Genomic DNA, 14,801 nt, shown 5'->3' with positions numbered 1-14,801 from the left:
TCAGCTGTACGCTTCGGTTCTCTACAACTGTGATATCTGGCGTGTTGTGTTCCAAACGGCCATCTGTCTGTATTCGGAATTCCCACAAGATCTTCACCCTCTCATTCTCGACAACTTTTTCCACCCTATGTTCCCTATGACTTTTAGGACACAGGCAAGTCGTATTTTTATTATTAATATTTATTTTATATTTTTATTTTTATTATTAATATCATCATCATCATCTCCATCACCACCATCATCTACTTCCCAGTCTAGCCACCCTGGAATTTCCTAGTGGTCTTCCCTTCCATTACTAATAAAAAGCCCAAATCTGTTCAGCTTATTGAAATCAGCCAAGAGTCGCTAGATACTACAAATGTTGGGACATAAGCGTTTCTCATAAACTGCCTGCCAAACTACCGTATACATAAAATAATATGATGGAAGGAACGCAGCCAACGTTTCTAGGAATGTGTTGCATAAGAATAAAGAATTAAACGTATTACAGGAAAAAAAAGAGAAATGCTTAAGAAATGCTTCTCTTGGTCATTCACACCCTGGATAATCTTGCAATCATCCACTATTGCAATAGTGGCGAATATCTGTAGCTCAGGTGTAGGATGAGGGTAAAGTTTCATTCTCCGAGCTTGTGGGTTGGTTTCCAAATGTTTCAGTACCAGGCTAGGTAACGTGCTTCCTGATTCTTTCCCTAGGCTGCGTTAACAGAGGGATAGAATCAAGATCACATGAAGAGTTAATACCACTTTACAAGGCCTTGCTGAGGCCACACTTGGAATCCTGCATCCAGTTTTGGTCACCACGATGTAAAAAAGATGTTGAGACTCTGGAAAGAGTGCAGAGAAGAGCAACAAAGATGATTAGGGGGCTGGAGGCTAAATCATATAGGGAACGGTTGCTGGAATTGGGTATGTCTAGTTTAATGAAGAGAAGAACTGGGGGGGGGGGAACATGATAGCAGTCTTCCAATATCCCAGGGGCTGCCCCAAAGAAGAGGGAGTCAAGCTATTCTCCAAAGTGCCTGAAGGTGGGAAAAGAAGCAACGGATGGAAACCAATCAAGGAGAGAAGCAACCTAGAACTAAGAAGAAATTTCCTAACAGTTAGAACAATTAATCAGTGGAACAACCTGCCTCCAGAAGCTGTGAATGCTCCAACACTGGAAGTTTTTAAGAAAAGACTGAACAGCCATTTGTCTGAAATGGTATAAGGTTTCCTGCCTGAGCAGGGGGTTGGACTAGATGACCTCCAAGGTTCCTACCAACTTTATTATTATTATTATTATTATTATTATTATTATTATTATTATTATTATTATTATTATTATTATTATTATTATTATTATTGAAAAACACCATAAGTCACTTTTTGTAAGTAACTTATGACAGTTTTTCACTAATAATATCTGCGAAGAGGGGAAAAGTAAATTAAGTGGCAACTGTTTATTTGTTTATTTATTTGTTAAATTGATATGCTACCCCTTTCACCAATAACCTAAGGCTACAACTTACAACTTTTTTTCAAAAAGTCAAAAGTTAAAATGCAAAAAACTCAAAAAAGAAATGTTTTAGGGGGAAAAAAACAGATGAAAAAACAAACATACAAGACATTAAAAAAATAAAATAAAAAGGACACAAACACATATACACATACTGTATACCCCCTGGTTGAATACCGATAAATATAATGCAGCACTATTAGCTTTCCACCCCTTCAGATACAGGCCCAAAGTGTTTAAACTTCTATTTCAAAGTTATTGCCCTGTCATCTGTTCTACAACATAAAGTAATTTATTCATTCTATTATATTTATTGAGAAAATGTATGTGGCTCACCCAACTCACTCATGGTGACTCCATGTGGCTTACACAGATAAAACCCCAATAAAAAGGCAATAAACCCTCATCCCTTGGTGTCCACAATCAAGCCAATCACTGGATGGGCTCTCTATCACCCTGGCGTCCCCAGGCCTGTTGGCAAAACCATTTCTTTGGGGCCTTTTGAAAGAGTGTCAGGATGGTGGCCAATCTTATCTCCACAAGGATGTTGTTCCACAAGGAAGGAGCCACTACAGAGAAGGCCCTTCTTCTTGGTCTCACCAGATGGACCTCCTTAAGAGAGAGGATCCATAACATACCATTCCTCCCCATTCTGTTGGGTTGGGTGGATGTAACTGGGAAAAGATGATCCTTCACTCTACAAGGAGAGAGCCACCACAGAGAAGGCCCTTCTTGTTGGTCTCACCAAATGGACCTCTTTAAAAGAGAGGATCCATATAATATCCTGCCTCTCCACTCTGGAGGGTCGGGTGGACGTAACTGGCAAAAGATGTTCCTTCAAACTACAGAGAGGGAGCTATCATAGAGAAGGCCCTTCTTCTTGGCCTCACCAGATGGACCTCCTTAAGAGAGAGGATCCATAACATATACTTCCTCCCCATTCTGGTGTTTTGGGTGGACATAACTGGGAAAAGATGGTCCTTCATTCTACAAGGAGAGAACCACCACAGAGAAGGCCCTTCTTCTTGGTATCACTAGGTGGACCTCCTTAAGAGAGAGGATCCATAACATACCCTTCCTCCCCATTCTGGTGTTTTGGGTGGATGTAACTGGGTAAAGATGTTCCTTCAAACTACAGAGAGGGAGCCATCATAGAGAAGGCCCTTTTTCTTGGCCTCACCAGATAGACCTCCTTAGGAAAGGGGACCCATATAATATCCTGCCTCTCCACTCTGGAGGGTCGGGTGGACGTAACTGGGTAAAGATGTTCCTTCAAACTACAGAGAGGGAGCTATCATAGAGAAGGCCCTTCTTCTTGGCCTCACCAGATGGACCTCCTTAAGAGAGAGGATCCATAACATATCCTTCCTCCCCATTCTGGTGTTTTGGGTTGACATAACTGGGAAAAGATGGTCCTTCATTCTACAAGGAGAGAGCCACCACAGAGAAGGCCCTTCTTCTTGGCCTCACCAGATGGACCTCCTTAAGAGAGAGGATCCATAACGTATCGTTCCTCCCAATTCTGGTGTTCTAGGTGGATGTAACTGGGAAAAGATGGTCCTTCAAACTACAGAGAGGGAGCCACCACAGAGAAGGCCCTTCTTCTTGGTCTCACTACTAGGTGGACCTCCTTAGGAGAGGGGACCCATAACATCTCCTGCCTCCCCACTCTGATGAGTCGGGTAGATATAACTAGGGGGAAAAAAAACCAGTCCTTCCAATCATAATGTTAGCATTTTCTCTACACCGTTCGCCTTGTGCTCTCAAGATAACATATTATACCAGTCCAACTTTCTGTCCTTAGAGATATTGATTATGAAGCTTTCACGGGGATCACAATTTATCAAACAGAGCGATTTTTCCAAAGCTGCAGATTTTTTTTAATTTTTTTTTTACTCTTTTCGACTTGCCATTAAAGGGAAGAAGACGCAGCATACAAAGGCAACGGGACCCCTTACAGCAACTTGGTTATTAAAATCAATTGCAAAAAAAAAGAAGAAGAAGAAGGAGTTGGCAAAATGCAATTTAAAGAGTCAGCACAATAAATAAAATTCAGACGCGCAAGTCTAAGGATTGTATAATGAGATCTGTTTTCAGAAAGATTACAAAGCCCTAGGAAATCTTGAGGGGAAGGAAAAAAAAAGCTTTAGGGGTTTGACATATTTAAAGGTAATATGAATGCAGAGAGAGAGAGAGAGAGAGAGAGAGAGAGAGAGAGAGAGAGAGAGAGAGAGAGAGAGAGAGAGAGAGAGAGAGAGAGAGAGAGAGAGAGAGAGAGAGAGAGAGAGAGAGAGAGAGAGAGAGAGAGAGAGAGAATAAAACTGATTGCATGCTTTTGAACTCCCCGACAGACAGGCACGAAGATCAAACCCAAATGAAACATGTAAGCTACATGCAAGATATTCACAATCAACTCGGCAAGCTGTGGCTTAATTGGAAGGAAACATAAGCAAAGATGATGTTTGATTTTTTTCTTTTCTTTCTTAAAGTAGAAAATCTGGCTCTCAAGACAAGGTCCAAGAAGAACACAAACACCATCTCATCAAGCAACGGAGCATCTCTGACAAAGGAAGGATGGGATTAAATGTTAAAATCACAAATTGAAAGGTAGAGATGAAAGCAACTCGGCAGAGAAGGAAAGAAAGAAAAAAAGAAAAAAGGTAGACGAAATGCAGAATGCCTGCCAATTTTGCTCTTTGATGGCCACGATTTCACCAATTATATATCCTTGAAAACTGGATGAAACATCAGCAACCATTAAAAACAAAGAGAAGAGAAAAAAAACAACAAACAGAATGCCCCTCAAATTAAGTTATTATCTCTATTATATACGGATGCATAGATGTCACTATTTCAATTCACCATAGATCAGTGTCTAAGGCAGATTGCCAAATAAACAATAATATTAATAATTAAAAAAAATAGAGACAAGGCAAGATTCCTTCCATGTGTCATCTTAGGAGGAATTCCATGACTTCTGTCTGAAACTATGGTTTGTTCAATATTCCAAATAAAATTATCTTGATGCCACTTACTAAGACCCTAGAACAGGGGTCTTCCAACTTGGCCCTTTTATGACTTGTGGACTTCAATATATACATATACATATACATATACATATACATATACATACATACATACATACATACATACATATGCACACACACACACACACACATACTGTACATATACACATACACATAAAGGTAAAGGTAAAGGTTCCCCTGCACATGCATGCTAGTCGTTTCTAACTCTAGGGGCCGGTGCTCATCTCCGTTTCCAAGCCGAAGAGCCAGCGCTTGTCTGAGGACGTCTCCGTGGTCATGTGGCCGGCATGACTAGATGCCAAAGGCACACGGAACGCTGTTACCTTCCCACCGTAGTGGTCCCTATTTTTCTACTTGCATTTTTACATGCTTTCGAACTGCTAGGTTGGCAGAAGCTGGGATGAGTAACAGGCGCTCACTCTGTTATGTGGCACTCGGGATTCGACCCACCAAACTGTTGAACTTCTGATCGACAAGCTCAGCATCCTAACCCACTGAGCCACCGCATCCCACACATACACATATACATATGTATGTACGTACACACACACACACACACACACACACAAACACACACACACACACATATATATGTATATGTGTATATAGGGGCTAGGGACGCGGTGGCTCAGTGGGTTAGGACTCTGAGCTTGTCGATCAGAAGGTCGGCAGTTTGGCGGGTCGAATCCCAAGTGCCGCATAGCAGAGTGAGCGCCTGTTACTCGTCCCAGCTTCTGCCAACCTAGCAGTTTGAAAGCACGTAAAAATGCAAGTAGAAAAATAGGGACTACTACGGTGGGAAGGTAACAGCGTTCCGTGCGCCTTTGGCGTCTAGTCATGCCGGCCACATGACCATGGAGACGTCCTCAGACAAGCGCTGGCTCTTCGGCTTGGAAACGGAGATGAGCACTGGCCCCTAGAGTCGGAAACGACTAGCACGCATGTGCGGGGGAACCTTTACGTTTATATATAGGGGGATGAAGTATATAAGAAATGGGTCCCTTACTTTTTTGACGGTCTTGTCTGGTTCAAGAGCGATGTCTGGAATGTTGGCATCAACCATCAGAGAGAACAAATTCAAAATCAAGTTGGAATATCTGTGGAGAAGAAAAGGCCAACTAAGCAATGAATAGCGACTGTGCAATGTCCCAAAGTTGTGTATTCAAGAGGCAACTGGACTTTCTTGTTTTTCTTTGGAGATGTTTCACTTCCCATCCAAGAAGCTTCTTTAGTTCTGACCGGATGGTGGGAAATGGAAGGATTTATACTCCTTGCAGACAGCTGGTCATTTGCCTTCTTTTAGAGGGTCGTTGAGGCCACTTGGAGAATATAGGAGAACAAACCCCTCAGGACTAGATTCAGCAGTCCATCTGCATTCAAAAGACAAAGGCTGCTCTTTTGAAGACAGCAAAGTCCATGTTTTGGACAGAGAGGACCGCTAGTTGGAAAGAGGGGTCAAAGAGGCCATCTAGGTCAAAATTGAGGAGGCCTCTCTCAACAGAGGGGGAGGGATACAACACCGTCTATCTCCAGTCTACAACACCGTCCTTTCAACACTTCCAAGAAGGCTCCACACCCATTTGCACTTCTCAGGTGACCCAGAGGACATTTAGATTAAACCTCCTGGTGGCCTCAACGACTCTCTAAAACAGGGGTGTCAAACTCAATTTCATTGAGGGCCGCATCAGCATTGCGGTTACCCTCAGGGGGCCAGGTGGGTATGGCCAGGGTGGGCGTGGCCTACTGGGTGGGCGTGGCTAGAGTGCGTATGGCCTACTGGGTGGGCGTGGCCAGCTCTACATCGTTCGCATCAAGGGTGCCTATGGGGGCCTGGGCATGAGTGGGACAGATCTGAGGGTCTCTGGCAGAGGGAGGGTCTCTGGGCCAGGGCCAAGGCAGTGGGGGCCGTTCCCTCACTGTTTCCAGGATGGCTTCGTGGGCCGCATGAAACCACTTCGCGGGCCGGATCCAGCCCCCGGGCCTTGTGTTTGACATGTCTGCTCTAAAAGAAGGCAAATGACCAGCTGTCTGCAAGGAGTCTAAATCTTCCCATTCCCCACCATCCAGTCTCGTCTGGGACGAGAAGGGAAACATCTTCAAAGGAAAACAAAGCCAAGTCCAGTTGCCTCTTGAAAAAGCACCTTTGGGACAACCATGACCGGGATGATGGAAAATCTCCGCAGACAAACTGTGAAAGGCAAAACACAAAGCTTCTGCCGGTCAAACTCATCACCTGTCTCAAAATCAAGACGAACTTTTCTCCAGAAAAAAAAAAATGAGTGTGATTGCTATGACTAAGGGGAAAAGAAAAAAGAGGCCAGCAGAGATATTTAAAAAAACAAAACAAAAAACAAAATGAAACAAACAAAAAACAGAATAACACAATAGCAGAACAACAGAGTTGGAAGGGACCTTGGAGGTCTTCTAGTCCTACCTCTAGTCCTACCTTTACCCTAAGCCCCTATACCATTTCAGAGAAATGTAACCTTTATTGTCATTTTTTTTTACTGTAGGCACAACAGCACATATCAAAAATGAAATTGAGTTGCCCGCTCTCAAATAGGAACACATACATGACACACACCTAGCCATACTATATACACACATGTATAGACCCACGCCCCTACATATACATAACAAATAAATACTGTCCATCTTGAATATATAACATAAGGAGGAAGCTTGAGAGTTCACAAGGTTAACGCAGTATGGAATGAAACTATGGCTGAATCTGGATGTTCTGCTACGGATACCATGAAGCCCCCTCCTCCCAGAAGGGAACAAGGAAAACAGGTCATGGAGAGGTTGTGTAGCGTCCCAGACAATTTTGTGGACCCAGCTCAAGCAACGCTTCTGTGCTATGTCCTGGATGGGAGGGAGGGAACTGCCAATGATCTTTTCAGCTGTCCTCACCACTCTCTGCACCATCTTCCTGTCCGAAGCAAGGATGCTTCCAAACCAGACTGCGATGCTGTGTGACAGGATGCTCTCGATCGTCCCTCTGTAGAAAGTGGTCAGGACAGGGGAAGGAAGATGAGCTTTTCTCATGCGACGCAGAAAGTACAGGTGCTGCTGGGCCTGCTTCACCGGTGTCTCACTGTTGAGCGACCAAGCCAGCCTACTCGTTAGCTGCACACCCAGCTAACTAGATTGTCTAGTCCAGAAATGCCAAACATAAGGACTGCGGGATGAATCTGCTGCCCTGGCCCTGCGCCCCACACGCTTGCCTCCTCCTGTGAGTATGGCGTCCCCTGCTCACTTGGCCTCCTTTGCCTTCAGCAACCTCGTCCTTCAGCAAGTGCCCCAGGAGTTGAAGGACAAGGCTGGGCACCCACCCACTAGAGCCCTGGGCAGCCCTTGCTCCCATCCAGGAGCTCCCCACACGGCCCAAGAGGGATGGCGAATATCCTCCGGTGGATCAGTCCCAGCACACACACATACCGATTCTGTCCCCCTCTGCTGGAGACCCCCGGATCCTCCCAAGCCATGCCCGGGGACCCCCACGAGTACCCCCCGATGCGAGTGACATCGAGCTGGCCATGCCCACTCCAGCCATACCCACATCAGCCACGGCCACTACAGCCACGCCCAGCCGGCTCCCAGAGGGTCAACCACAATGACGGTGTGGCCCTCAATAAAATCGAGTTTGACCCTCTTGCTCTTGTCTCTTTTTGAAAGCCTCCCACAACTTCTGAAGGCAACTTCTGTTCCACTGGTTGACTGCTCTGTTAGGAAATTTATCTTTAATTCAGATTTGCTTCTCTCCTTGGTTAGTTTCCATCCATTGCTTCGCTTCTTGGTGCTTCGGAGAATAGTTTGACCCCCCCTTGTCTTTGTAGGAGCCCCTCAAATATTGGAAGACTGCCGTCATGTCACCCCTAGTCCTTCTTTTCATTAAATTACTAGATGTACCCAACGCCTGCAACCGTTCTTCATACGTTTTAGCCTCCAGCCCCATCGTTCTTCTTGCTCACTCTTGTTGTTTACCGTATCTGTTAAAACACTTTCTCTCCTTATTTTTTCTGTAAGCAGTCCGTGAATATGAGCACTGTAAGCCTTTGATGCCTATCCTCAGGTTGAGCTTGAGAAAATAACCATTCAGACTCTCTTCCAGCCTGCAATAATTTATTGGAAGCTTTATCCGGCGTCTTGGCATCCTGGCAGAAGGATTTATAGCATTTATTGCCGCCGTGTGCCATCTTGTGTTCTGAGAGGAGCATTTCATCTGCTTTTCTAAATTGTGGGTTGTTTTTTTTGTTTTGTTTCCTCGTTGTGATGAAATACAGGTTTGATTCAGAAAAAACAAACAAACGAGGGAGAACATCAGGAATTTTTAAAATACCTTAAAATACACGTATTTTAGCAGCAGAAGGGACTAAATGGTTACTCCAAAGCTGGAGGTTGACCTAGTTTGTAAAACAAAACAAAAATAAACAACAGATGGGGTGGAATGTAGTCTGGATACCCAGAAGGGAGGGGCCACATTCCAGATGGTAAAGAGTCAGCAAAGCACGGGAGGTTTAGTAGGAAGGAAGAGAATTAAAATTCTCAGGGTATATATCTGTAATTTTATGCAAATAACTGCTTCAGTTTTGACAAGATTCTGTCAATAAAGGACACTTTCTCAGAAAGGAACTCAACGTGTCTTTCTTGATTCCTAGGTGAGGTCATCTGGTGGAGAAGTTTGAGATCTCAAGGCCTCGCCCCTACACACTCAACCCTTCCACTAAAACTCCAGTTTGTGGTTTCCAATCCAGTACCCCACATTCCAAAACTGCTCAGGCCTGGTAAACCTGGTTAAAGGTAGAAACCTGAAGAGAACGGAGGCTTATTGCAGGGTCCTTGGCGCTCTCTGAACCTGTTGCTTTCTTGCAGGTGTTTCGTCACCTAACTAAGTATCATCATGGGTGCTAGAAGGAAGTGGGGTATGCTCACCACACTGATGATGTTACCTAGTTGGGTCATGAAACAACTGCAAAAAAACAACCAAGCTCAGAGGGCACAAAGGACCCCACAGTCCTCTTCCTCCTCCTCCTCTTCTCTTCAAAACCCTACTCCCTTCCAGCACTGATGATGTTACCTAGTTGGGTCATGAAACACCTGCAAGACGACAACCAAGCTCAGAGGACACAAAGGACCCCTCAGTCCTCCTCCTCCTCTCTTCAAAACCCTACTCCCTTCCAGCACTGATGATGTTACCTAGTTGGGTCATGAAACACCTGCAAGACAACAACCAAGCTCAGAGGACACAAAGGACCCCACAGTCCTCCTCGTCCTCCTCTCTTCAAAACCCTACTCCCTTCTAGCACTGATGATGTTACCTAGTTGGGTCATGAAACACCTGCAAGACGACAACCAAGCTCAGAGGGCATCAAGGACCCTACAGGGACCCTCAGGGTCACCTGAGTACATGTGCAGATGGGTGTGGCGCCTTCTTGCAACTGCTGAAAGGACTGTATTGTAGACTGGAGACAGATAGATCACCCATCCCTCAGGTGACCTTGAGGACACAGACGAACTTCCAGGTGGCCTCAATGACTCTCTAAAAGAAGGCAAATGAGCAGCTGTCTGCAAGGAGTGTAAATCCTTCCATTTCCCCACCGTCCAGTCAGAGCTGAAGAAGCTTCTGAGATGAGAAGCGAAACGTCTTCAAAGGAAAACAAGGAAGTCCAGTTGCCTCCTGAAAAAAAAGTCACCTTTGGGGCAACCATGACCTCAATGATGGACAATCTCCACAGACATTTAAGCGATGCAGTTTGGGATGAACGCCCTTCAGACGGTGTGGGAGGATGAACGGATTTCCAGAAAACATTGCAGACTCCGGGAACCATTTGCGCTTCAGTTTGAGATGCAGACAACGCGGGCTCATCCCCAACTGCCTGCGCCCGTCTTCAACGGTGAAGGGACCCAGGGCAGAAGGACATCCTGCAGCCAAGAAGATTCCACACCCATTTGCACCACTCAGGTGACCCTGAGGACACAGGTAAACCTCCAAGTGGCCTCAATGACCCTCCAAAAAGAAGGCAAATGATCAGCAGTCTGCAAGGCGTATAAATCCTTCCATTTCTCCACCATCCAGTCAGAGCTGAAGAAGTTTCTTGGATGAGAAAGCGAAACATCTTCCAAGAAAAAACAAAAACCACAAGAAAGTCTAGTTGCCTTGTGAAAAGGGATCTTTGGGACAACTCTGACCTGGATTACTGAAAATCTCTATTTCTTCCCTTCTCTCCCCCCCACACCCTTTCCTCCCAAGCCTGGTTCAAGTGAATTCCGTGAGCATGCCTTTGAAGCATATTTCCTTCCCATGATTATCTTTAATATCCCCACGCTTTCGTGCCTTTTATTCCCCATACATCATAAAGCACCCATAAAGATGTCTAGCCCTTTGCATTCCGCTCAGTTCGGGCAAGCAGGAGACCGAGACTAGCTCGGTGGCATTTTTACATTAGCCATCATATATCAAAGGCAATCAGGCTGCAAATGTTCGATCTAAAATGCTTTTTAACCATTTTTTTAGAATCAGATGCCAGCTCTCAGCCACCGGTACCCAGAGCAAATGCAGTTCATGAGTGGCAAATGCTCCAACACTGGAGGTTTTGAAGAAGAGACTGGACAAGCCGTTTGTCTGAAATGGTATAGGATGTCCCGCCTGAGCAGGGGGTCAGATTAGAAGACCTCCAAGGTCCCTTCCAATTTTATTATTATTATTAACAACCTGCCTCCAGAAGTGGCGAATGCTCCAACCCTGGAGGTTTGGAAGAAGAGACTGGATAGCCATTTGTCTGAAATAGCATAGGGTTTCCTGCCTGAGCAGGGGGTTGGACTAGATGACCTCCCAGGTCCCTTCCATCATTATTATTTTTATTCATAAAACATGAAACTCAGTCAACTGAACACTCAAATTGACTGGCACTAATGGTTGACACGGGTTGCTGCCAGCATCCTAGGTATTATGATTATGATGATGGTGATGGATGATGATGACGACGATGAAAATGGTCTACCCACCTTGTGGTGAGATGAGCTGCAGAGAAATTTAAGGAATAAATAAAAATGCACAGATAAAATAAATTGGATTTCACCATCTCCTAGCTACATTCTTTTCCCTGATGGCGTCTAGAGATAGTCCTCGACTTAGGATCGCAACCGAGCCCCAAATTTTCCATTGCTAAGCAAGGTAGTCATTAAGTGAGTTTTGGGTCGTCTTTTACAACCTGTTCTGCAACGGTTGTTAAGTTGAATCACTGCAGTTCTTAAGGAAATCTTGCAGTCGTACAAACGAATCTGGCTTCCCCTATTGACTTTGCAGGTCCGAGGGCAGCTGGCAAAAATGTAGACTTAGTTTTCCATCCCCTTTTTCTGTAACGAATGTTCAACTTTTCTGATAGCCTTTCCTTCTAGCACTTTGTTGTTGTTAGTTGCGAAGTCGGACTGACCCATCGCGACCCCATGGACAACGTTCCTCCAGGCCTTCCTGTCCTCTACCATCTTGTGGAGTCCCTTTAAGCTCACGCCTCCTGCTTCAGGGACTCCATCCAGCCACCTCATTCTCTGTCGTCCCCTTCTTCTCTTGCCCTCAATCTTTCCCAGCATGAGGCTCTTCTCCAGTGAGTCCTTCCTTCTCATTAGGTGGCCAAAGTATTTGAGTTTTAGCTTCAGGATCTGTCCTTCTAAAGAGCAGTCAGGATTGATCTCTAGGACTGACCGATTTGATCGCCTTGCAGCCCAAGGGACTCGCAGGAGTCTTCTCCAGCACCATAGTTCAAAGGCCTCGATTCTTTGGCGCTCGGCCTTTCTTATGGTCCAGCTTTCACACCCATTTCTAGCACTAAGCAGATATAATAATAATAATAATAATAATAATAATAATAATAATAATAATAATAATAATAATAATGATGATGATGATGATGATGATGATGATGATGATGATGATGATGATGATGTTGGAAGGGATCTTGGAGGTCATCTAGTCCAAAAACACTTCCTGTGCTCATCTTTCACTGTGTCATACAGGTTGACATGAGATACTTTGAAGGCAGATACAGCATGCAGAATAACAGAGTTGGAAGGGACCTTGGAGGTCATCTAGTCCAACCCCCTGCTCAAGCAGGAAACCCTATACCATTTCAGACAAATGGCTGTCCACTCTCTTCTTAAAAACTTCCAGTGTTGGAGCATTTACCGCTTATGGAGGCAGGTTGTTCCACTGGTTAATTGTTCTAACTGTCAGGAAATTTCTCCTTAGTTCTAGGTTGTTTCTCTCCTTGATGGGTGCCCCTCCATTGTTTCTTGTCCTGCCTTCAGGTGCTTTGGAGAACAGGTTGACCTATCCATCTTTGTACGAGCCCCTTAGATATTAAAACATTGCTGTCATGTCACCCCTAGTCCTTCTTTTCAAAGTAGACATGTCATAAAATGCTGTATAAAATTTTGCAAATATTGGAGGACTGCTATCTCTGAATGGACGTCAGGCTTTCCAGACAAAGTAGTCAATTTAAGTTCCCTAACCCTAACCTTAACCCCTAACCCTAACACCAACCCTAACCCTAACCTTAACCCTAACCCATAACCCTAACCTTAACCCTAACCCAACTCTTAACCCTAACCCAACTCCTAACACTCATCCTAACCCTAACCTTAAAACCAACCCTAACCCATAACCCATAACCTTAACCCAATTCTTAACCCTAACCCTAAAACCCAACTCTTAACCCTAACCCTAACCCTAACCCTAACCTTGACCTTCACCCTAACCCTTAACCCTAACACTAACCCAACTCCTAACCCTAATGCAAATGCTAACCTTAATTCCTAATCCTAACCCTAACCTTAACCTTCACCCTAACCCAACTCTTAACACTAACACTAACCCAACTCCTAACCCTAATCCTAATCCTAACCCTAACCCTAATGCAAACGCTAACACTAACGCTAACCTTAACCCTAACCCTAACACCAACCGTAACCCATAATCCTAACCCATAACTCTAACCCAACTCCTAACCCTAATGCAAATGCTAACCTTAACTCTAACCCTAACACTAACATTAAAAGAGCCTTGGTGGAGCAAAAAGAGCCTTGGTGGAGCAGTGGGCTAATGCCTCCTTAAGTAACACCAGCTGCCTGCAATTAGTGCAGGTTCGAGTCCCACCAGGCTCAAGGTTGACTCAGCCTTCCATCCTTCCGAGGTAGGTAAAAGGAGGACCCAGATTGTTGGGGGCAATTAAGCTGACTTTGTAATAATGCTGCTTGGGGTGTGTGTGTGTGAAAGCCCTAATAAGCAGGCATATACATAGAATGAAGGCTACTGCTAAGCTTGTAAGCCACCCTGAGTCTTCGGAGAAGGGCGGGATATAAATGGAATTAAAATAAAATAAAAAAATAACCCAACTCCTAACCCTAACCCTAATGCAAACGCTAACGCTAACCCTAACCCTAACCTTAACACCAACCCTAACCCATAACCCTAACCTTAACCCTAACCCTAGGGCATCCTAACCCTAACCCTAACAACCCTAACACTAAGCCTAACCTTAACCCTAACACCAACCCTAACCCATAACCCTAACCTTAACCCTAACCACCAAAGGTCATCCTAACCCTAACCCTAACAACCATAACAATAACCCCAACCGTAAGCCCTAACCCTAATCCTAACCCTAAATGAGAAAAGTGGCAAGGAAATATCTCTGAAAGAATGACCCAATAGTTGAGGGTTATCGAAAAACAAAATTCTAACCTGCGGAGATGAAGGAACGCCGTGTAGCACTGCTTCCGAAATTCCTGGTATTGTTCGCTCTGCGTCCCTCCCATTCCTTCTACCATTTCCTTATTCAGCTTCATGGGTGGTGGAAGAGGCTTCGGATCACGTCCCAGAATGTAGCCGAAATCAATGTGGAAAAGTTTGCCTGCATTGGGAACGTCAGGAAAAAAAAAACAAAGCAAAAAAAACACACACCCCACACTACAGATTAGATTTACGGCTGGCAGGGAATTTACAAGACTTTGCTTTCTTTTTACTACTTAGAATAACAGAATAAAAGAGTTAGGAAGGGACCTTGGTGGTCTCCTAGTCCAACCCCCTGCTCAAGCAGGAAACCTAGAAATGCCTAGAAATAACAGGAGTCAGTCGAAACATCAGAAAATTTGTGCAAAGATCGATAGCACAGTGGAAGACACAGTGGAAGGTCAATGGTGAAAGACTGGGAGAGGTTAATATCAAGTGAGGAATATTTCAAGGAGTTTCATTATCAC

The 14,801-nt window shown here is 44.6% G+C and overlaps 1 protein-coding gene across 1 annotated transcript in view; it reads right to left on the bottom strand.

The window, feature by feature from the left end:
• PIK3C3 (phosphatidylinositol 3-kinase catalytic subunit type 3) overlaps positions 1–14,801 on the bottom strand; it is a 115,960-nt gene that overhangs the window by 26,241 nt on the left and 74,918 nt on the right. The window contains exons 22-23 of the mRNA XM_081318701.1: positions 14,287–14,455; positions 5,551–5,641 (exon numbers count right to left, since the gene is read on the bottom strand). Of these exons, the coding sequence (XP_081174827.1) occupies positions 5,551–5,641; positions 14,287–14,455 (260 nt within the window). The remainder of the gene's footprint in view (positions 1–5,550; positions 5,642–14,286; positions 14,456–14,801) is intronic.

Source organism: Vipera berus (assembly GCF_964194415.1).
Source record: "Vipera berus genome assembly, chromosome: 2".
NCBI lineage: Eukaryota > Metazoa > Chordata > Lepidosauria > Squamata > Viperidae > Vipera > Vipera berus.
This window is presented reverse-complemented; position numbering and strand designations above follow the sequence as displayed.